Source organism: Bufo bufo, chromosome 11, assembly GCF_905171765.1.
Source record: "Bufo bufo chromosome 11, aBufBuf1.1, whole genome shotgun sequence".
Lineage (NCBI taxonomy): Eukaryota > Metazoa > Chordata > Amphibia > Anura > Bufonidae > Bufo > Bufo bufo.
Window position 1 is genome coordinate 50130602 of NC_053399.1, and position 24217 is coordinate 50154818.

At 43.4% G+C, this 24217-nt stretch overlaps 1 protein-coding gene across 1 annotated transcript in view; it reads right to left on the reverse strand.

Moving 5' to 3' along the window:
- SCG5 (secretogranin V) overlaps positions 1-24217 on the reverse strand; it is a 53534-nt gene that overhangs the window by 1817 nt on the left and 27500 nt on the right. Inside the window, exons 3-5 of the mRNA XM_040411771.1 lie at positions 10737-10886; positions 6263-6372; positions 1000-1053 (exon numbers count right to left, since the gene is read on the reverse strand). Coding sequence (XP_040267705.1) covers positions 1000-1053; positions 6263-6372; positions 10737-10886 — 314 coding nt within the window. The remainder of the gene's footprint in view (positions 1-999; positions 1054-6262; positions 6373-10736; positions 10887-24217) is intronic.

Genomic DNA, 24217 nt, shown 5'->3' on the forward strand with positions numbered 1-24217 from the left:
ATAGATTTTTAACGCCTGAAAGTGGCATGGGGGGGGGGGGGGGGGAGAGGGGGATGATAAATTACTACCTATGTGTTTCAATACAGTTAAAAAAAAGGTATACTAATGTGAAGGAATACTTTTGAAATACCTTTGGCCCATTACTGGCTCTGGACGTATTTGGTGATTATATCGGGAGCATTTCCCGGCATACGTGTCGAAGGCACACTACAGGCTCACCCCAGGAATTGCACCTCCATGCTTTTCTCATGTCTATCTGTTGGCCTGAAGGAGGTCTGCTGACCAAAAATGTTAATCTATAATCTGATTTGCAGCTAAAAAGATGCGAAACCAATAAAAATGTATTGAACGTGATTTTGGCATGTGCGCAAGTTTTAATTATCCATTGTATTGCCTCCTTGGGAATCTACTTTGGGCACCTCTCCTATATGGGGTGCCATGATTTTCCCTTCTCCTGAGTGTACGCTATGAACATGGTGTGCACATTGGACATCTGTGGATAAGTGTTGATTTTAGGACAAACCCTTTAAGATCTAGGGCAAATAAGCTACGACTGCAGTGTACATAAGATGGGTCTTAGAAACTTAAAATGTGATGTACTCTTAGTACTCCCATCCTCAAGATCACCAACATTGTTTAAGCATAAGACCAAGAAAGTAATGTCATTGAAAATCAGATGTAGAGGTGATGTGGTGACACCCCAAACTGTCACCCAATTGTCGATTCCAGAGTCAACAATTGTAGGAGGCTTTGGTTGGTGCTACTCTCATTACAGTCCTCGTATCAATGATTTGATACTGTCATTTTGGCAGGTTCGGGACTGTATGGGGTACAAAATTCCCTATGCTACCCCTTGTAGCTTTTAAGCTCGTTTGCAACTCTTGATCTCATCATTCAGAGGAACAGAGGCTTCCAGTGACTGCTACGAGATGTCACCACCATACAAACACAACATTATCCATGTCAAATGCACACTGCAAAAACCCCCAAAAATATTACCCTCTTTTTCCTCTGGGAGGTGCCCTTCATCTTCTCATAAAGTAATTTTTTATTCTGCACAAAGGATAAAAGCAGAGGTCAGAATGCTGGCAATCACTATATTTTATGTAGCATTAGCTTGTAGAAATATTGTTCAAAAGTGCATTTTACTTTACAATGTGGTTATACAGAGCAGACTTAGGTAGGACTATTTTCCTGTACATGCTTATACATGCTTATATATTTTTCCTGTACGTGCTTATATTTACGTGCCCATAAATTACTACAGGAAAAATGTAAATGTCAAGATAAGAGCAAATAGTGGTGTACATAGAGCAGAGGAGACACAAAAAAGAAAAGTAAGCAACCTTTCTGTTGCTGGTTCATGCCCTTTGTTGCCCTCTCTCCACTTTTCATCTATAGGCAAGTCATTCTGCACAATTTCCCTATCACTTTTATGCTAAATTTGCTGTGAATCTGAAGGAAAGCCCAAGAGTGTAGAGCCAGCATAAGCATGGGCCCCCCTTCCCATAAACACTACACAGTCGAGTTCAATTATTCTGACCACCAGCTAATTTCCAGAGTGACCTCTGTGTGCAACACAAGCAGCAGCTAGACGGGCTGGGAGTGACTCAGTAAGGTCTTGGTAGGTTGTCACAGGCATCTGAAACCATGATGATCCCACAGCTGCTAGAGGGTGTTTGAGGGAGGATCCATATAGCGAACACAAAGATCAATGTGGTCCCACAGATGCTCAGTTTAGTATAAGTCTGGGGAATTAGGAGGCCAGGGTAGTACTTGGAAGTCTTAGTCATGTTCTTCCAACCAGTGTTGGACATTTCTAGCCGTGTGACATGTCGTATGGTCTTGAAGACAATTAGCATGTATGGTTGTACGTTATCTGCAAGGATAGATTCATACCCAAATTGGTTGAGAGCTCTTTACACATGGATGAGTGGGCCCAGAGAATTCCACAAAAACATTGCCCAGATCATAACACTGCCACCACCAGCTTGTCTTCTTCCATCAATGGCTCCAGATTGTTTGTTCCCTGATGTTTCTTGCCTGACACGCCAACGCCCATCTTTTCACTGACGTTTGTGACTCATCGGAAAAGACAACCCTTCACCAATCAGCAGAGGTCTGAATCTAATACTGCCATGAAAATTAAAGCCTTTTCTGCTGGTGCAACTTCATTAGTAGAGGTGCAGTGACCATCCGTCTGCTTCAGACCCCACATGGAGTAGGTTTCCCGGAACTGTTGTTTTAGAAACACGTCTGGTAGCCCCTGGTTTATTTTGGCTGCTCCACTGTATTGTGTTGGTCCACCCACACAAACCGTTGTAGCGGACGTTCACCTCTCACATCAATGCCATGTGGTGCCCCACAAGTTCCACATCACTTATTCACAATGGTGCCATTTGTCAACTCACAATACACTTTTCACCACAGCAGCATAGGAACAGTAGGAAGTATTCATAATAATCTTCTTCGACTGCATAGATGAATTGTATGGGCTGGTTCTATGCTACCTACATCCTTGAGGGCAAATTAAACAGGGGTTGCTCAAAGTGATGAACATATGACAGATATAATTTTCCTACAGAAGATAGAGATGAATGATAACTTAAGACCTACAAGTTGTGGAGCTGTCATCACTTTAATGAGTGTGAACTCTGTACATTTACCTATTACCGCTGCCCCAGGTAGTGCACGGATTTTTATTTTTCTCTAGCACCTCTTGTTCCCGAGTCCTGTCCCCAGATACGGATGTAGCAGAGTTTACATTCACAGTCATAACGCATTAACTAAATGTGATAACTCACTAAGAGTGTGTGTGAACTCTGCTACATCTGTACGCGAGTCCATTATTGCTTTTCCACGGAGGCAACTACAGGGAGTCTTCACTCCAGGAGGAGAGTTTCTTCCCTCTGATGGGGGCAGCTTCATAGCAGCTAGAGCAACTCTAAGGGAGAGTTCACATCTCTGTTTCATCTTCTGATCTGTCAGAAAAAGAGGGGGGAGAAAAAAAACGGATCCTGGTTGCATCAGTTGCCATCTGTTAGAGCCATTTCCATCTGAGATCCCCGTAGACGAAAAAAAAAAGTACTGCATGCAGGACTTTTTTTCCCGTCTAAAAAAATGGATCTCAGACAGAAATGGCTCTAACAGATGGCAACTGATGCAAAAGGATAAGTTTTTTTTTGTTTAGTTTTTTTTACAGGATCCTGGTTTCATTTTTTGTTTTGTTTTGTTTTACGGATGGATCAGAAGAACGGAAAATGAAACAGTGATTTTAACTCCCCCTAAAACAGTGATTGGACAGCAGAGGGACGAAAATCACTCCTCCTGGAGTGAAGACTCCTGGTAGTTACCCTCTTGGTGAAGAAGCAGTGGATTTATCCATTTTTGAGGCTCTGGCTCAGGAGGTGCTAGGAAGAAAAATAAATAAGCGGTAATGGCACTAGGTAAATGCACTTAGTGGTGACAAGTCCTCTAAATCTTCTTGCTATTTTATTTTTTCAAAAACTTCCATGAGCACATGATTCATGATATAACATTGTACTCAGACGACCGTTTATTATAATTTTTTTTGCAAGTCCAGGAAATAAAAATACATAGGAAACCGTTAAATGTAGAAATTTCCCACCATGCCGTGTTAAGCAACCTGTGTATGAATTGTATACGGCCTATATCCGCTGTCTCCTATAGGCACTGCATAGTTTTTGATGCATAAATACAGATTTAACTGCACATATTCCCCTAAACATTTGCAGAAAATACTCCACCCAGTTATAAGTAGATACAATTATTACAATAGTTTAATAGTGCTATTTAACGTAGAGAATAAACGGCAGATATGAATTGATGGAGTGTGGAGCAGAGCATTTCTCTCATTATATCCCACTAGACTGATTGATCTGGAGCCAGTCTCCCTGATCTCATTGATTTGCTCCGTTTTGTTTAGTTTTTTTACAATCTGGATCTAGTCTAAGATCTGGGGATACTTTCCATAATTTGGGATCATTATAAAAGGCTCACGACAATTTTCTCTTTAAGGACAGAGGATTTTTTGGCCTTGGGGATTCACATCTGTGTAATTCTTTCCGTCATGTCTGGACTCAAAGATTATGCTGGAGAAGCAGGGGTTTTCCACACGTACCAAGACTAGAAAATGGATGAGACTTTCCAATAAGTGACAGCAGACTTTTCTTTTTTATACGCTCACAGAGGAGATAGCAGATGTATAACACTGACTGTGTGCGCCTAGGGATTTATCTAATGAATCAACCTTTTTTTACAGGGCTAATAAAAAATACTTTGATTTCTAAGCAAATAGCAATTGCATCAGGATTTTTTAAATCTTATTAATGTATGGGCATAGCGTATAGGTGCTTTGCACTGTTGTCTTGCGGCACTGGGGTCCTGGGTGGCACCTGGGTATACACTATATGTTCTTTCCTTGCTTCCGTAGGTTTCCTCCAGTACAGTACTTGGTTTTCCTTCCACACTCTGTAACATACTGAGTCATCATCAAGCTTCCTATGGAACTGGCCTTCACATGCTTGTGTTGTATATTTGATTGTGAGCCCCACTGCCCAGCAACCACTTAGACTTAAACGGGATTGGTAACTTGAAAAGTAGACTGTTCATAGAGGAGGCTACTCTATTCAGGACCCTCATCTGTTAGGATAGGTTCACAAATGTTTTTTTGAAGGAGGTTTCAAGGCAGATTTTTCAGCCAAAGCCAAAAGTGGATTCAGTAGGAATCGGAAATATAAAAGGAGTTAAGCTGGATTTACATGGCCTGAATACCAGATGTACAGGCGATGTCAGCAGGCTGAGTCGTAACCAGGAGCAACAGTGCAGGACCGAAGGATGAGGCAGAGGCGAAGTCAAACAGCCAACAGGTCAGGGCAGGAGGCACGGGTACAGGTCAGGCAATCCGGGTCGGCAACAGGAGAGTCAAGGCAAGCAGGCAGGGATCAAACAGGTAGCAGAATCCCGGAATGCAAGTAAGAGTCAGGAAGACAGGAACACGAGCGGATATCAGGAACCTTAGCAGGACACAAGGACCTTGACACTCAGGCATCTAGGAAGGGGGCTGAGCCACTTATATATGTGCAGGAGGGCTAGGATTGGTCAGCGAGGTCACATGATCCAACACAATAAAGCACAGGAAGTGAGGCACGCTGGGCCTTAAGGAAATGCTGCAGGAAACAGCAGCAAGCATGCTGTGGCCAGGGCTGTAAGGAAACACTGGTAGCAGATCACCGCTGAACACGGCGCCCAAGACAGCAGTAGTAAGCAGGGGAACAGCGGTGCAGCAGCCGCTGTTACACTGGGCAGCAGATAGTGTTATCTAAACAGCACTCTGCTGCCCAGGAGCAATGATTTTTGAGAGATAGCTACAGCATTCGCTTGACCTCAAACTGTGGAGGTGATTGCTACATGTAAATGCAGTGCTTTACCTTCACTTAACAAGAAGCCGACTGTTGGGAAGGAACAATTTATTCCCAACAATTGGCTGCTCCACGGTATGTGTAAATGCACCATTACACATCCCCCACCCCCACCTTCCTGCTGGACCCATTTCTGGCTTTGGCCTCAAAACTTCCTCTAAAACTCTGTGTGAAACTTCTCTTAGCCAGTGGACTTTGTAGAAAAAATAGCGTGGATACATATAAACATTCTACCAGCATCTCGGCGCCTTCATTTTTCTGACTGGCAGAGGAAGAAGGATTTACACTGATCAAACATTGGTGGCCTATTCTATGACAAGATCATTTGTGTTCTTGCCCTGGGAGAACAGCAGCTACCCTCACAGTGAGTAAAGGCCAGTTAGATATGCCAATATGGGGGCTTAGTGGCCTACTAGCGATTAGAAACGCTCGTAACTGTCTACACAATCGCCCTGAATTCATCAATATCTCCAATGCCATATTCAATACTGTGACATGTCTTCTATTGATCAAACAATTTATGTTGACATGCCACAATGCAAAAACTAAAACACTGATTGAGCATGTTAATATCTCTAGGCTGTTGATATTAGACAAATCTTGTGCATGCTCTTATCTGCTCGTCTAAATGGGCAATAAATTAGAAGACCTTGCATGACCTATGCTCATAGATAGATTCATAGATTGTATCCTGGGAATACAAATTCATGGCCAACCCTATTGTATCCGAAGGATACTTTTTAGTATAATTTGACAAGCAAGTTGATTTCAGGTCATTGGAAAGGCATTATAGAGTTAGAATGAGATAACTAGAGACTTACCCATTTGTTCAATCCTGGATAGTTGTGTTCCGGGTCATACAGGTTTTGGTGAAGCTGGTACTCTTTGCTGAACTGGGCTGTGTCTGGTGTATCCGCCAAGCATCCTTCACCTGTTGTTGTAGAAATATTAATAGTTGTAATCCGCTCTCCAATGTCTTTGTGTAAGGAAAGGTAAAAATCTCAACCGCAGTCAGCCAAAGGTGTTTTCATGTTAAGTTTTGCTGAGCAACTGCCCCGCCCTGCTCAGTCTGTTCACTTTTATTTACTCCAAAAAGGTGTAAAAGGGGCTGGCCCATAACAAGGATGCAGGAAGTGATGACATACAGGAAGTGATGACATACAGGAAGTGATGACATAGGAAGACAAGACACCATCATTTAGAATACCCTAGCCAAAAAACACATGTATGCAATAATCTACCATTACCACTAATTTTATCTAGCCTTGCTCAGTGATCAATGCCAGATAAAGTTACTATGATCCTCATGCATGTTTATTTACAGGACAACGTCATTATCTCCAGCGGCTGATCAGGCGCACTAGAGACAACACACGGACGTTCCTTCCGTTATATTGTTCTCTTAACAAATGCATCCACGCCAAGCCAATAAATCCGCGTCTTGCGCGGGGGCCCTAGCCGCCGTCCATACATCAGCCAACAAAACACTGCTCTGCTGAACACATCAGTCTCCCCCGGCCCACAGCCCAGTGCTTAGCACATGGACCATTCGCCGACTGAGACCTCTGCGCCCAGCAGCTGTGACAGGACAAACACGGGAAGATATCCACTCCAATGGTTTACCCTGACACTGAGAGACATGATGACAAAACACAATATATTAGAAACACATCCTAATAAAATTTCCACAACACTGTTTTCCAAAGGAGAAGAAAATTGATAAGATTAGGTAAATGTTCCTGAAGATCAATGGAATGTAGTGCTCCAGTGATTCATGTTCATGGAGAGCACACAATCAGTTGGTAATGGGCTCTAACCTAAAGAAATGTTGCAGTGAAATCAATGGGCTATGTCTTGTATTACAGCCTTAGCCCCATACACTGCTCGGTTTCTGGAAAAACTAGGCAGACCAGTCAGAGAATCCCAGATCTGTGCCCCTTTGGGTCCAATCAGTTATGCTCGTCTTCTGCTTACCTGTTGGACCATTACAGTCAGAAAAAGAACTTGTGCAACAAAAGAAATAATTGCAATATTAGCAGGAATAATTCACACTAAGTTTGGTGAAAGCAAGGTTCGATGACCATGCTAAAAAAAAAAAGGTGAAAAAACAAGAACAAAAAACAACTCTCAATCCACAAGGTTTCATCATCATTTTACAGATCTGATCTCAATGAAACATCCTGAAGCTAGAGGAGTGTATTAGGACTATGCAGGAGCTTTCTGTTTGGGAAAGGTTTACTTGCTTTGTCTTTGGAGGACCCAGGGGTTGTCTGAGTTAATTAAAAATCTTGGATATCCCCTACAATTGCTTTAAATAAAAATAAAAAACTTCACTCCTTTCTCCAGTGCCGTTTTCTGCTGTGCCGATCCAGTACAAACATCAGGGGTGGCATGCTGGGATATGACACGCAACTATTGCAGCCAATTATTGTTCTCAGTGGTAGACAAATGAAGACAGTGATAATATATTTTTTTCTTTTAAGCAATTTTAGGGATTTCAGCGATTTTAATTATCTCAGACAACCCCTTTAATAGGTTCCAGTACTGTTCGAGGCACTAAATATACAGTTACTGTACAGATCAGTATCACGACCATCTGTAAGCTGCATGACACTGAAATAAACAAGGCGATTTACCAAGCTAAATGCACCAGAAATTTGGCTTTATTTTACCCAAAAACCTGGGGTACATGTAGCCCACAATGCAATTCTCCAACCATCTACACACAGGTAGTTTCCACGTGAAAGAGAAGAAGAGTAACACACAGCTCAGGAGCAGGGACAGACAAGTACTAATGGTGCATTGTGTACCCATCTCTGGGACCCTCAAATATTTGGAGAAGGGGGATCCACTAACCCCTGTTGACAATTGAGAAAGGATTATGTGAGATGGGGGCAAACCTCTATGAATGGGCTATCTCCATTGTAGTCTATAGTAGTTGTGAAATGCTAAGCTGTTACTACAAGACTCATAAACCATGATTCATACCTGGTCTCCTACTCTCTGGAGTGCGTATTAGTGGGAGAAAGGGACCCCCATCATCACAACAGATGGGTGTCCTGGAAGTTGAACCTGCAGACATTTATGATATACCGTATATTTTTGATATGCCATGTATGACTCAGATGCTAACACCCCTTAAAGTTTCAGTCCGGGGACACATGGTGTCGTGTCACTCAGTATGAAGATTGCGATGTTGCATTACATGGAGTCACGATCTGATATGAGACCTGATGGGACACGAATGTTGCAAAAATCAAACAAGGTTGGATATTTGGTCGCAAGTCTCAAGCAACTTTGCCATCATAGACCAACACAGACCACAGCGCAAGTCACATGAGGTGATTTACCTGCAAGCTTTTTTCTTTTTACATATTTTAATAAAGTGCATAGGTTTTAATTTCAACCACTTGAAATTAGACTGAGATCTAGGGAATTTAAGAGGCCGGGAAGAACAAAGTTGGAAACAAACTTGTTCAATAGAATTATATTCTATATTTTTTAAACCCACATTACAGTGTTCCCTTCTTACAGCATCTCTCATTTTACACGGCGATGGATCTACCTACACTATGGCCCCAACTGCCTATACATGGCTTTGTAGATATACAGCCATGGTCACACACTAGGGGAGGATCTGTGACCTTGTCTGTGTCTGCGGTGGTAACTCATTTACCAGGTACACTTTCACTTGTGCCTTTGGCAAAATATTAATGGCTGCGGGTCCATTTAATGACTTGTTCATTTACTCACAGACAATGGGACGCCACTGACCAAATGCACGAGGAGGTGGAAATGGACACAGAAGGTGAAAGTCATACTCTGGTATACTGGCCAATTCTGAATGTCTATTTATGTTGGTCCTTCCTCATTTTAAAGATAAAGGTAGCTATTTTGGAGCGAGGAATACGGCTTATTATACAGCAACCTTACAGAACACTATATGGTTCCCTATTGTGCATGAGCATTTCCACACTGGACCACGGAGGGGTCTTGTAGTATCCAGAAGAAAGAAGATTTTTACAGAGGGGAGATCATAAAACCACTTTGTAGTCATGCCCTGGAGGGAGAAGCTGAAGAAGACCTCTGCTCTGTTGGACCTCATATAAACTTATTTTGCCCTGAAAATGTTGTAAAAGTCAGTAAACAATGTGTTTGCACTTTCAAAAAGTACCATTCCCATTATTTCTAGCTATAGTTGTCGGTCTCAGCTACCAATGAGAACTTCCAACATGTCTCTAAGACGTGTGAACTATTTTACGTATATGTAACAGACACTTTGGCTGGTGATTGTACACAGTGGTTTGAAGCAACGCTCCGGGCTCCCCTTACTAAGGTTTATTCCACTCGGTGTATTACATTATTTATTTATTTTCACTGATGGTCTAATAATCTGCCATTTATAAGCATTCTGTTTGTGTACTAGACATCAGCCTGCCATGTACTGGCTTTGTGGTGAGCCGGTGCTAGGCTAGCAGCCAATCTGAGGAGGCAGAGCTGCAGGAGACAGGAGGTGTGTCTTAGACTACTTTACATTCCCTGTACGCACTGTAGATAAAAAAAAAGTAATAATAAAAGTACTGACTAATGTATCATTTTGATCTCATATCAAGTGGACAATCACAAATCACGTTAAACTTATTTTAAAGGGCACCTGTCAGCAGTTTTATACCTATGACACTGGCTGATCTGTTACTTGGCAGCTGAAGGCATCTGTATTGGTCCTATGTTCATATGTGTCCGCATTGCTGAGAAAAATGAGGATTTAATATATGCAAATGAGCTTTTAGGAGCAATGGGGGTGTTGCTGTTACTCCTAGAGGCTCTGCTCTCTCTGCAACTACTGCACCCTCTGCACTTTGATTGTTACGGCCAGGCAATGTAAATGTGATCACGTCTGGCTATGACTTCTCCTAAAGTCTCTTAAAGTGCAGAGGACGCGGCAGTTGCAGAGTGAGCTGAGCCTCTAGGTGTAATGGTAACGCCCCCGTTGCTCCTAGAGACTCATTTGCATATATTAAACCATCATTTTTCCCAGCAATGAGGATACATATTAACATAGGACCAACACAGATGCCTTCAGCTGCCAAGAGCACATGTAACAGGTCAGCCGGTGTCATAGTCTCAAATCACAAGTCACAAGTCACAAGTCTCTGTCCAAGGCCTTTCTTTACTAAAACGCATTATGAAGTAAACAGAGTTGCATTGTATTATAAAGAAGTGCCAACTCTATGTGACATTTTTTGGTCTGTTATAATGCCATATAAAAATGTACTGACAATAAACCATCTATACCTGTTTTTCCAACTGGACATGGGTTAGGAGGGTTTGGATATCCTTGATCTTCCCGGAAGTCTTTAGGAATGTTGTCCCCTGTTAGTTCTGCTACAATGTTTGGTATGTTACCATATGGTCCCAGGTGCTGCAATCCCTCATGGGCGCCACCTACCGGCAAAGTATAAGAGATGACAAAGAAAATGTATAACATACAGGAAAGTACTGTATTACTTCCCCAAAACCTTGACATTTTGTAAAAAAAAATAAAAATAAAAAAAAGACAAGCTGAAATAGTATTTTTTTGTATTGATGAGGCCAATTTGTCAGTTGTTTTCCAGGAATTTGATATTGATGACCTGTCCTCAGGATAGGTCATCAATATCAAACTGGTGGGATTCTGACGCCCTGGTGCCCTAGTGAGCGTTGCAGCCTGCGCACAGCGCCATACACTGTATAGTGGCTGTGCTTGGTATTGCAGCCCACTTGAATGGAGCTGAGCTGCGCTTAGGCTATGTGACCGATGAACATGACCTCACTGGCCTAGAAGAAGGCCACAGCGCTCGCCGCAGCCTCTTCATACAGCTGGTCAGACCACCACCGACCTGAAATTGATGACCTACCCTGAGGATAGGCCATCAATATTGAACTTCCGGGAAAACAACTTTTTAAGTAGAGCATTTTTTTTTTTATATAAATCCCCAAATTGCACCCTGCCCTATGTGGGCCCCTATTCCTTGGCCTGGAACGGAGGCTTAGATACTAATGGTTGTAAAGGGTCAAAATCAAGATACCTCAGAAATAGTGTTGAGCGAACTTGTGTTTTAAGTTCGGCGTCTAAAGTTCGGGTTCGGGTTATCGAAGTATCCCGTTATGGATTCCGCTACCACGGACCATAACGGAATTTAGAATCCATAACGGGATACTTCGATAACCCGAACTTTAGACGCCGAACTTAAAACACAAGTTCGCTCAACACTACTCAAACCAGTGCAGCCCATGTGAAATGCAAAATGCAACCATATCATTTCTAATAATGGTCAATTGCTGTCCACAACGCAAAAGAAAAACGGATTCACAATAGTGAATGTGACTGTAAAATGCACTGGGCAGCAGGGAAGGATACAATCTGGCTGGGCCAGACCTGACTGCAGCGAGAGGTAGCACCTGGCAGTAAAGGGAGTCTCTATGGCTGCTCGTTACGGCTATACAAGTTCCTTGGAAGTCGGGATAAAGTGTCAGAAGTCCATAAATAGAAAAGCAAGTCTCCTTGTGTGAGCGATGCTTGCTGATCAATATGCAGCGCGCCACTTGTAAGCAGTTTGTTTTACAATGTGTCATTTCTGATACATGGATCCCCCTCATGCTCACATCACAGACCCTGTGGCACCGTGGGCTGCCCATAAAGAAAACAGAGGTACTTAGCAGGCTCCAGGGTGCTAACACATATCCAGTTAAAGTTTAACCAAGTGACAGCATTCCTTCCACTGAGAAAACACATCTCTCCTAAAGCACTTGGAAATAGAAGACAGCCTGAGCCTGGTCTCTGTGCTGTAGCTAAGGAACCGCTGCAGTGCCAATCCGTATTTCTACTGTCTGCGCATATGAAAGGTCACGCCAGACGTTCACTGGCGGTTATTTGCTTTCAGCATTTTGCAGCACATTTATAGAAAATGCACAAAACCTCCCTGGCTAGAAATTCTCTCGTCTCCATGAAATCAGTTTTCCGGAATTTCAATATTAAAGGGGTAGGCCGCCAGTTCATATTACTAGCTGCTGATAAGCATTATTAAACTATTGGGGCTGATGTCCGATAGTTTAATGAAAATAATAATTCATGTTCACATGCAGGTTTGTTGACCTGCGTGCCAGCGCTGCGCTGAGAAAATGGCCGCCGACAGGATTTCGTCCATAAGTGGCCCCCATTAACTTAAACCGTGGACAGACAGGAAACCTAGCGCATGCGCAGTCCCTCCCTAGTGTAAGTGAACGGAGGCCGCTGATGGACAGGACCTTCCATCAGCGGCCATGTTCCAAGCGCAGCGCCGACATGCAGGCTAGGAGACCTGCATGCAAACATGAATTATTCATATTAAATATACATTTAATATCAGTGCTAATATTTTAATAATTCTTATTACTAGCTGCATGCATGTGCCGTTACCAGCTAGTAATATAAATTAGCCAACCCCTTGAAAAGATACCTAAACTTTTTACGCAAAGCATGGGAGGTGTAGACAGTGGCGTTGCGAGGGGGGCGCGGCGGGTGCGGGCCGCACCGGGTGACACCTGATGGCTGCGGCGGCAGGGCACAGGGAGATGAGCGCTTCCATTGTGGAAGTGCTCATCTCCATAGTCATCTGTATCGCCGTTCTCAGGGCAGCGATACAGATGGATGCTGCGGCGGGGCAGGGGAGGGAGAGGCGTGTCCTTATCCTGTTCCTCTGATAGGCTGCCGGCACTAGGCCTATCCTCAAGATATCCATCAATAACAGTTTGGAGAGGTCCATTTCTGACAACCCTCAGATTTTTTTATTCGACTGTCTACCTGGTGGTGCCGGGTATTGTGGAATCGTCCAGTTCACTTGAATGGCATGAAGATCCAATCTCCTGCATCCAATGTGAATAAGGTTCTGCACATCAAGAAGGATCCAATTAAAAATGAATTCTTTATTATCCAAGGTCAAAAACTCCAGCTTGAGTCACAATATAATCTCCACATCTTTAAGATTTTTAGCTGTTAAGATTATATCATGACTCAAGCTGAAGTTTTTAACCTTGGATAATAAAAAGAGTGAATTTCTTGACATGCAGGACCGTATTCACATTGCATTTTGGCCAGTTTTCTCCAGAACTTTCATGCACCGAGAGGATTCATTATCATGTGAAGGTGAGAGGGGACCTGTTGTACTAAACTCCTGTATGGCTGCTTCCATATGTACGTCTAGATGTTAACCACCAAAAGCGCTGTGGCCCCTTCAAAACAGCCAACAGTCAGGGGTGCAGAGAGTCAGACCCCCATCAATCCTATGTTGATAGACTATCCTCAGGCTAGGCCACCAATATTCTGAACCTGAAAAAAGACTTTAATGATGAATTGGACCACAGCATCTTATGGTGCATGCATTTTTAGAATAGACACGCGCAGTATGCTATGTATTTTGAGGGTTTATTTTTTGGTGTGGGGGGGGGTTCTTTTTTGAATATCACTTTTCTTAAAAGTGGAATTAAATTGCAAGCCATTGTAAAGTTGATTTGACTTATAGGTATTATAGACAGTTGAGCTGGTGAAGAAATAGAACGTATAAAGGAGCCGGAAAAGGATTGGCCCAGCACATTGGAAATCTTTGGAAGAGGAGAACTGGCACAAAAACCCCTCAAAAAAGTGGCGTTCTAGCTTGAGCACATAGGAAAATCGGGAAAGTAGTAGTCGGGCACATGGTTAGTCATAAGGGACCTTTGGGCAAGGGGGGGTCTGGCACACATGAGAACTTTTAAAAAGTCTGGCACACCAAGCGTACCAGAGACAGGAACGGTTGTGGCATAAACCAGAGCAGGTAACGAGTGGTCTAACACAAGTGCGAGTTAGAGAAGAATAGCCTTCATCAGGGGCGCTGTGTGTGCTATTGGTATCAGGCCAACAGCAGATTTCTGGTCTGCACCAAAAGCCCAGAAGGCGTCTCAGCTGGAGAGCGCGAATTCCCAGTCAAAGCCACCATTGAGTGGAGGGGCAAAAAAAATATCTACTAATGATCACAATCGTCAAATGAAACCCTATGAAAAGTAACATGTTATGCAGGCAACTGGCTTTACTAGACATGTCCACCATGCAAGTTTAAAGGGGTTCTACATGGTTAGGGTAATTTACCTCTAGCGCTAAAATCTTCCTGCAGGCTGTTCCGGCAGAGTAACAGCCTGCTGGAGTTCATCGCATCCAGCATAGCTGGAAAGGGCCGGAGCACCGTCAGGCCTCATGGACCATATGGGAATATTGGGACCCGGCCAACAGGGATCCAGTCTTTTTTCCATCATTTGTGCCAGGATTCGGCCAAACAAAAAAGTTGTCCAGCCGAATCCCGGCACTAATGCTGGAAACAGGCTGGATGACTACCAGATTCCATTATAGGCAAAGGGCTTCGGCAGTGAAAGGCAGTATCCGGCAATACCGGATGTGAAGAACTCCAGCAGGCTGTTTCTCTGCCGCAACAGCCTACCAGAAGACTTTAGTGCTACTGTAAAACTAGTCTAAGAAAAACATGGCTGCCTTCTTCCTGAAAAGAGTACCACACCTGTCCATGCGTCTAGTACTGCAGCTTAGCGCCATTGAAGCAATACCACATCCAACCTGTGGACAGGTGTGGCGCTGCTATTAGAAGAAAGCAGACATGTTTTTCTAACCCTTCACACGTTCCGCAATGCCGGCGAGTGACACTGATGTTACATTATATACTACAAACCACAGTGCGTTTTAGGGTAAGGGATATCCATGTCTGTGGGTTGTTTTCACTCTTATTAATCCTTTACTGACACAAGTATCTCTGGCAATAGGATTTAAGGCTCCAGGCTACAAAAAAAATATACAATTGGCAACATCTGTTACCCTACTCATTCATATTAATGACCGCCATCACTACAAAGAGTCAGCGGCTCCACCTTGTGCTGAGCGTTAGGTACTACAACTCATGCTATGCATATGATAACAGTTAATGAGATATCTTTGTTGATCATATGCAAATGCCTTCCCTGCGTGATGGTGAATAATACAAAGCAGACGGGTTCCTATTCCTACGCATTTCATCAAAACACTATGTCATGTAAGGAGTGGGGGCTTGTGTATATAAACCTTTCCCTCCCATGTCTGCAATGATTTGCAGACCCCAGGAGATAAGAAGGGATCAGAGGGACCCTCACGCACAGGATTTTTTTTACAGTAGAGTCAAGGTCGCCTGGTTTCCAGGAATCCTATTCATCAGGTCTTCTTGATTTCTTCCCTTAGATCATAGCACAGGAAAGCTCATTAATGTTAACATTTCAAGTTTAGACTATATATGTCATAGTTAAACATCCAAGACCTTCAAAGGCAGTGAAATTGAACTTGGTACCTACAGGCTATAAAAAAAAAGCGATGCCACAATGCTCAGTACTAGGTGGGTATGTGCTATCAAATTAATTTCAGTTACCTGACAGCCCATTCAAAAGGGATGGATGCACAAAAAAGCTATGTAAAAATGCAGACATATAGAAAACACTCTCCTAAAAGACTCCCGGTCCCAGCAGAGAAAAATGTTGACATGTCTCAGAACACATGGAGAGTTTTTCAAAGCCAGAAGGTCACTTTCTGCTCAAAGCTAAAGTCAATATATTCACTAGGAAGCTCTTCCCAAAATGCAGATTTTCCTCTCTACCAGTACACAGTACACTGGCTACATGGTCGGCAAATGCACCATTGAGAGAAGTTCTCATATACAGAATATCAGTCTTTTTTTTTTTGTAGACAAAGTACTGTAGGTATGTAATGTTCTCTGGGTACAACATTGTGCCGTTCCCACATAGAGGAAGATTAAAATGATGTAGTTAAAACACAACAAATAAAGCAAATATTAAAACAAAATAAAGTAAAACAAAATAAACAATAATAAAACAAAATAACATTTCTGAAGAAAGAGGCAGGCCGCCTCCGAAACATGCTATTCAAACCTGTAATTTTGTTTTAATCTTCATCTGGACAGCACCCTGTTGTACCCAATGAACATTACATACATACTTTATCCTTGGAACCAGTGGTTTTCCGAATGGAAAGAAGCCGCAGTCCTTGATTCTAGGAGATTACCTCCACTAAGCCTTTCATTCAGTTGTGCCAGGTATTTGCACAACTCTGTTTGTGGAGTGCATCTATCACCCACACTGCCTTATTTTATGTGAGGATTCACACTATAGAGCGCCTTTTGTTTCCTTGAGTTACCACTTCTGCACCCTGTTACTGTCTTTATTGGTCCAACTTTATGTCATCTTGTGTATTTATTCCAGGTCCTCCACAATATGCATTACTACTTTTGTTATGCAACGGTTATGTTCACATGTAATGTGCGTGGTTCACCAGCAGGTGGCAGCAACCCCTGCAGAGCTGTAATTATGTAGAATGGAGCTAACCATTCCATTCTAACCCCCTCTGGAGAGAAGTGTCCTACTTCCTGCAGGAAGGGTGGGGCAGAAGTTCCAGTTAGTCTAGTTCACCCCCTGCTAAGGGAAGGGTGTGCAGGGGCATATCTCTGCTGGACTACAGAGAGAAAGTGCAGCATCATGAAGAAAGCAAAGACACTAATTAAGCTTGTCAGGACAGCAGAGTCAGATATAACAGAGTTGAGTTTGCCTGCCATTTTAATGCTAAAGACTGCTGGAACCAAGATAAAGCCTGAAATCTGCTTTGGAAAAATGTTTATGCAAAGTAAAGCTGCTATTGAACTTCATCTCAAGTTCTGGACTCAAGTTCTTTCAAATCCCTCAATTATTCCCCCCTATTTATTGCTTCGGAGCCAAAGCCTGGGGTCCAGCCGTGTCCAGGTAGGAGCACTGTGGCAAAGAGACATTTTAGGCCGCTCGGCATTCCTACACCTGGGTCGCAACATAGAGGGCCCTAGGGGGAGGCGCCCATTGCAAACCCATCTGTAGTCAGCACGGTTTCAGGATTCTTCCTGCTCATCAGTACATAACAGCTAGCTTACCAGTACCCTGCTCTAAGCCAATATACAAGGAAAACATAACATAACACAATGAGGTGCTTGAAGTAGGTTAGCAACCCCAGCACGCTCCTAGGAGTATGCAGAGTCTTCTTACTATAGTACTTCCTAGATGGATGACTTCTCCAGATGGATGTCTCTAGTTTAGTTGGTATTAGAGATGAGCGAATCAAGTGAAAAAAGTTTTGCACCTATGAGTTGACGAGGTGTCTCTGACAATCTAGTGCCAGTGCAGCTGTTCTAAGTAGCTGGAAGTGTAGCGACACCATCGCTGACCCAGAAGCAGAGTCTTAGCGCTTGAGCCTCTGCTTGGGGGCTGTGCCCAGGTGCAAGATTACTACAGGGGAAGGGTCCTTAGCTTTGGGGACATACAGGTGCAGAACTCTTCTTAATGAGACTAATCGATTCACTCATCTCTAGTTGGTATGAGCGAATTTGCATACTTTTTGACCACCTAAAGCATTGTCTGAAAAATACGACTCCATATACTACTGTGCCTCTTCAATAAGATTTAGCACACACACCCTCCCCCAAGCTGCGGTTACCCAAGGAAGCCTGTCATGGTTGCTAAGAATGAATTCAGAAGGAAGCTCTGTGCGGCCACTCATTTACTCTACAGCAGCCATAATGCAGTTTTACATGAAGCTCATTCAAATAGTAACATCAAGTCCTCCACAACAGGAAGGACCTCCCCTGAGGGCAATTGGTATTAGGACAGGGGTTGCCCAAAAGGGACAACCTCTTCAAAATGTTAATAAAACCATGCTGCAAAATAGAACTGCATACCAGTAATAGGACATGTCCATGCAGTCATCATATTAAATAGGAAAGCCTTAATAACAGATCAGTTAGCAGCATCTGATTTATGGTTTCAAAGCTGAAAAAACATCAAGTTATCATGAAAAAAGTAATGGCAATGTATTAAAAAGATGCCAGACCAGTGGTGGCGAACCTATTTCAAGTTCCTGACTATGTGGTTCTGGACAAAACGTAGGAAGCCAATATGGTGAATTAAATGATCATAATTACTAATGATATGGAAGATCGAGAGAAGGACATGGAAGATAGGAAGGAAGATAGTATAATAGTATAATTTATCTTGAAGAGAATTGGTCACCATGAAAATGCAGTGCAATCGGCAGCATGTTATAGAGCAGGAGGAGCTGAGCAGATTGATGTATAGTTTATAAAGTTTTGTGGGGAAAAAACACATTCTGTGTAAATTGTCTTATTGTATTGACATCTCTTCCTGTGCTTAGGAGTCATATGGATGGTCTCGCCCCTTGACTGGCAGTTTCCCCTGTATGTGTAAGCAGGGTCACACTCACACTGGGAGGAGGCACACCGAAATGCTGATAAAGCTCCAGGGTCCTTGCTGGTAACACTATCAACATTGGGAAGAGTTTGGCTGATAAAGCAGCCTTTGTCAGTCTAAACTTCCACCCAGCGCACCCTTTACAGTGCAATAACCTAGTGGACACAGATAGGGTGCCTTCACACTGCGGACTTTGTTGCAGAATTTACCGCGACTCAACATCCGTTCCATCCGTTCCATACATAGAGAAGTAAGGGCCCCATAGCAAGGATCAAACCAGGCCCCCCACACAGGACAGAAGGGTTCTGCCTAAACCCTTTTCAATTACCCTTGGGCCATTTTTTTCACTGCCTCATTTGCTAAAAGTTGTTCCTTTAGATCAGGGGTGCACAACCTTTTTTGGTCTGGGGGCCGCACTGTCACATCACACTATTTAAAGGGGCCTCAAAAAAGAGTTAATCAGCGCTTGTTTGCATCAGCCGATTACACAGGCTAATGCAAAATGACTGGGAAGGAATGATCACTACCACAGTCATTCCTCCCTCATTCACTTCTATAGACTATCGGCAGCACATTCCTGATTACACGGTGAGATGTGCTGACTATAATTGTACATCTTTCATCTTGATAAAATATGCAAATCAGCCGACAAACGAGCAATTCCTTGTTTATCGGCTGATCTCTGGCACGATTATAGGAATGAGCGCTCCTATCAACACTTGTTCCCAGTAATTGTCCTGAATAGCGTGCCGTGTAACAGGGGCTTCGAGATTTCCTGGTAAAAAAAGATTTTTAACACGTTCCTGCAGCATGGGCGTGAAACCAAAGATTCATAACCTCTGTTTACATCCGGTTGGATATGGGCATAGTCACTTGTACCTCTCCAGCCAACGACTGGCTTCAGTGGTGATGTGGCCACAAGCAGTGTGTCACCACTGAAGCCAGTCATTTGCTGGAGAGGTGCTCCGAGACCAGAAGATGGAGACAGTGAGAGCAGCACGGAGCAGGAAAGTAGGAATCTTCTGTCTCAGGGACTATGCTGCAGGCACTGGTTAAAAATCATTTTAACGAGGAAACTCCTTTAAGTGGTGACGTTTTCTTCCTGCCTCCTATTCACAAATAAGCGCTTTACTTCACTGCAGAGGACGGCGCTCACTGGTTACTACCGCCTTCTGCACCCCCAGATATACCGTAGGTGCCCTGCAATAACCAGTAGGCACTTTCCCTGAGGGCTCACGGCCATTGTTTTAGTCCACATCTGAGCCGCTTGGATGCGGACCCATTCACTTCACATGGCTGGTGTCCTGCGGACCAAAAGTAAAGGAACGGTCATATGTATGAGGCCTTACTAGCCGGGAAAGCACTTATTGGTTAACCCTTTAATGACCAGGCCTGAAAAGGCCTTAATGACCAGTCACTTTTTTGTAATTTCGCACTCGTGGTTCAAACACTTGTAACGTTTTTACTTTTTGGACAACCAAAATAACTTTTGCAGTTTTTTATTGAATAACACAGGGCTTTTAAATAATTTTTTTTAGTTTTATTAGGGGGAAACTGAACAAATAATTTTTTTTTATGTCATTTTTATTCAAACTATAGCTCATTATTTAAATATGCAAATTATTATAAATTTGTTCCCTATATGTGTTGGATCGCTTTCTTATATAATATGTATAGTTTCACATGAATGGAGTGATAATTGTAATGGTTTTGGTTGGTGTGGGCGTTTTTTTTCTTTTATGTTTTTTACCACTTTCTTTTTTTTTAACATATTTCTGCTACAAAAAGACCTTTGGGGGACACTGACTTATTTTGCACATTTTCCTTTTTTTCCCCTTTTATTTTGTATTTTTTTTATTTTTGTCACCACTTTAATATTTATTTTTAAAATATATTTTATTTTGCACTTTTTCCTTTTTATAGTTTTCTTTTACTTGTATTTTATATCTTTTTACAATTTTTTTTTTTATATATATATTATTTTTTACTTTTAACATATATATATATTTGCCACATAATTTGTGCCCAAAAAGTCCATAAAAGACCTTTGGGGACACAGACTTTTTTTTTTGCACAATTTCCACAGTAACTGGAGCATCCAAAGGAGCCCCAGTTACAGGGAAAACCAGACTCCTGGCGAGGCTTTGCAGTACTCTGCCCCTGACACCCGGCGACCACGTGATCGCCGGGTCTAAACTGCACAGCACGCCGCTCACCTGTGTGAGGAGAAGGCAGAAGCGCTGATACACTGCTTCTGCCTTCTCCTCGGCTCCCACACTGTCTCAGACAGTCGGAGAACCCGTCATGCTCCTGCTACAGTGTGGGAGCAGGAGCTGTAATGCTCTGTGATGCAGCGCTGCGGGCAGAAACACAGCTGACCACACGATCAGGTGTGTTTCTGCCCAGCAGGATGGGGGCGGCAAATCATGGCTCTTGGGGCCGCATGCGGCCTGCGGGCCGCAGGTTGTGCACCCCTGCTTTAGAGGGTAGAGTCCTGACCAAGTTTTCAACTCCAGTGGAAGAGGAGATAATTCCAACTAAGACTGGGCCCCCTCTTGCTCTGGGCCCCATAGCAGGGCCGGATTAACGTAGGGGCTGATGGAGCTGCAGCTCCAGGCCCCTACCATAAAATAGGCCCATCTGCCAGCCAAAAGGCCGTCGGGAGGGTTAAAAGTCCTCTGTTGTACACAGCGCAGCGTCACATAGCACACAGACAATGCAGAGACGCTCACCTCACGCTGGCAGCAGGGAGCCTGAGGGCGGGACTCGGGAGGAGCGTAATATGATCCTAGAGTGGAAGCTGCTTCTGCCAGCCCCTCCCCGCCCACCAACCAATCAGAGCTGAGGCAAGGCAAGCACTAGCAGCTCTTAGTCGTCTGAGTAGTACAGGGAGTCTTCACAGGTCCTGTAAGGGAACTGCACAGTGTAAAGTGTAGTTCCCAGGTTAGAACAGTGCATCTGCCAGGACCTGTGATGACATCTTCAGCATCACAGGTCCTGCAGAATCTAGCAAAGGAACTGCACCAAAAATGGTGTAGTTCCTAGGTTTGAAAGGTACATCTGCCAGGACCTGTGATGACATCATCACAGGTCCTTCAACCCCTAACAGCAAGTATTAGAAGTTCACAATCAGCTCTGCATTGATCCATACAGACTGGAATGGAGTGGTAAGAGGAGGTCCTCCACTTTTCATCATTTACCCCCCCTCCATGCCCTGTTTTTACTCATTGCTCACTCATGTATAATACTTCAGACAGGTAGTGACCACATCCTCATGTACTTCACACACACAGTGACTATAATGCATAACTGACCACATATTTCTATAAACACTGCATCTACAGTATTATACCTCGTATGCCTCACATACATATATATATATATATATATATATATATATACACATACATACATACACACACTGCATATATTAAACAGTATTATAGATGCAATATGTACAGATATATAATATATATTGCAGTGTACTGATATGTGAGGTACAAGGTATAATATATGCAGTGTGTATAGATATATTGTATATACAGCAGTGTACTGATATGTTAGGTACGAGGTATAATAGATGGTGTGTACAGGTATATTGTATATACAGTATTGGATTGATATGTGAGGTACGAGCTGTAATTTACACCTCATATCAGTACACTGCTGTATATACTATATACCTGAACACACTGCATATATTATACCACGTTCCTCACATATCAGTACACTGCTGTATACACTATACATCTATACACACTGTATCTATTATACCTCGTTTGTGTGCCAGGCCTGTTTTGTAATCCCAATCCGGCCCTGATGGCATAAATTATAAAACAGCAGCGAACATAGTTCATGGAACAAAGAGAGAGGCCTGGAATGGGTAGTGGGAGGGGCTATAAAAGGGGAATGGGGGCCCAATTTAGATTCTTGCTATGGGGCCCAGTGATTTCTATGTACGCCTTTGACAGGAGCAGAGAGATAAGAGAAGTGACAGATGACACAGAGTTTAGATTACAGGTTGAATTAACCCTTTAGGATCAAATTTGCTTCTCAGGAGATAAATATGTTAAAGGCATCTCATTCAGTAGCTATATAACTAAGAGTGGGTTCACATCTCCTTTATGGATTCCGTTAAGTGGGAACTGTGGGGACTATTTTATTATCAGCCAGTGACTGTGTTACTGTAATACTGTTATCAGCACATAGTTTTCCCTGTGCATTCACATTTCACTTCACTTGGTTGGTTGTACTACTGTCAGTGTCAGACTGTTGTCACTGTGGGTAACAATGCACAACAGACAACAATGCACACCACAGTGACAGCTCCTGAGTCCTCCTGTCCGGCGTCAGCCTCAGCTTCCCTTCACTATCACTATAATCAATCACTCTTCCTGATCCGGACTCACTCATTAGAGAGCTGAAGAGCCGACTCAGCAGCAGCAAGTGAATCGAATGGATAGCATCTGCGCATGCCCACCGGCACATAGAGTCTTCAGTTCACTTGCGAGTCAGCTCAGCAGTCAGTGACTCACCAAGTGAACCGAAGATCCGATTCATGAATCGGTTCATTTGAATGAGCTGATTCAAATGAACCGATTCTTCTGAAAGATCCGAACTTCCTATCACTACTGAGGTCATATCCGGCGGGCCGCGGCATTACAGGAACAGCACCAGCTGCTCTGAAGTCCTGCCGCCGGATATACGTCACAGGATATCCGGCGGCAGGACGTCAGAGCAGCTGGTGCGGTTCCTGTAATGCCGGCCCGCCGGATATGACCTCAGTGCGCCCGCGGTTATCCCTCCTGCACGCTGCGCTGTGTACAACCTACTCAGCAGTTTCGACCAGCACACGGCCCACAGCGCTCAGCCACACCAGCCCGTGAGACAGCAGGAGCTTCTGGAGCAGGGCAGGTATCAGATAAACTCATCCAGTTGGAAGGGAGGGCAATCATAGTGCTGTTATGATTTATGGACACAGCTCTCAGCATGCTTAGCCAGCCTTCTATCTGGCTGTTTCTGAGCCTGTGAACTGTGACTCTCAAGAAGCACAGCCAGATAGAAGGCTGGCTAAGCATGCTGAGAGCTGTGTCCATAAATCATAACAGCACTATGAAAATTACTGACTGGCTAAGCATGCTGAGAGCTCAGTCTCTATAACATAACACATTAAAGAAATTACTGTTTCTAGCTGCTAGTCCACAGCAGCTAGAAACAGTAATTTATTTAAAGGGATTCTGTCACCAGGTTTGACCCCTGTCAGCTAAAAATATGCTGATGTTCAGGGCGTCTTCACGATTCCTAATGTGGGCCTATAAATGTCATCTGTGGGCTTATTTAGCTAAAAAACTGCTTTTACTAACCTGTCAGTTAAACAAATAAGGTGCCCAAGGGGATGTTAATGGGTGCAAGATGCCCGCCGCACCCACCGCCGTTCGTGCCCAGCGCCG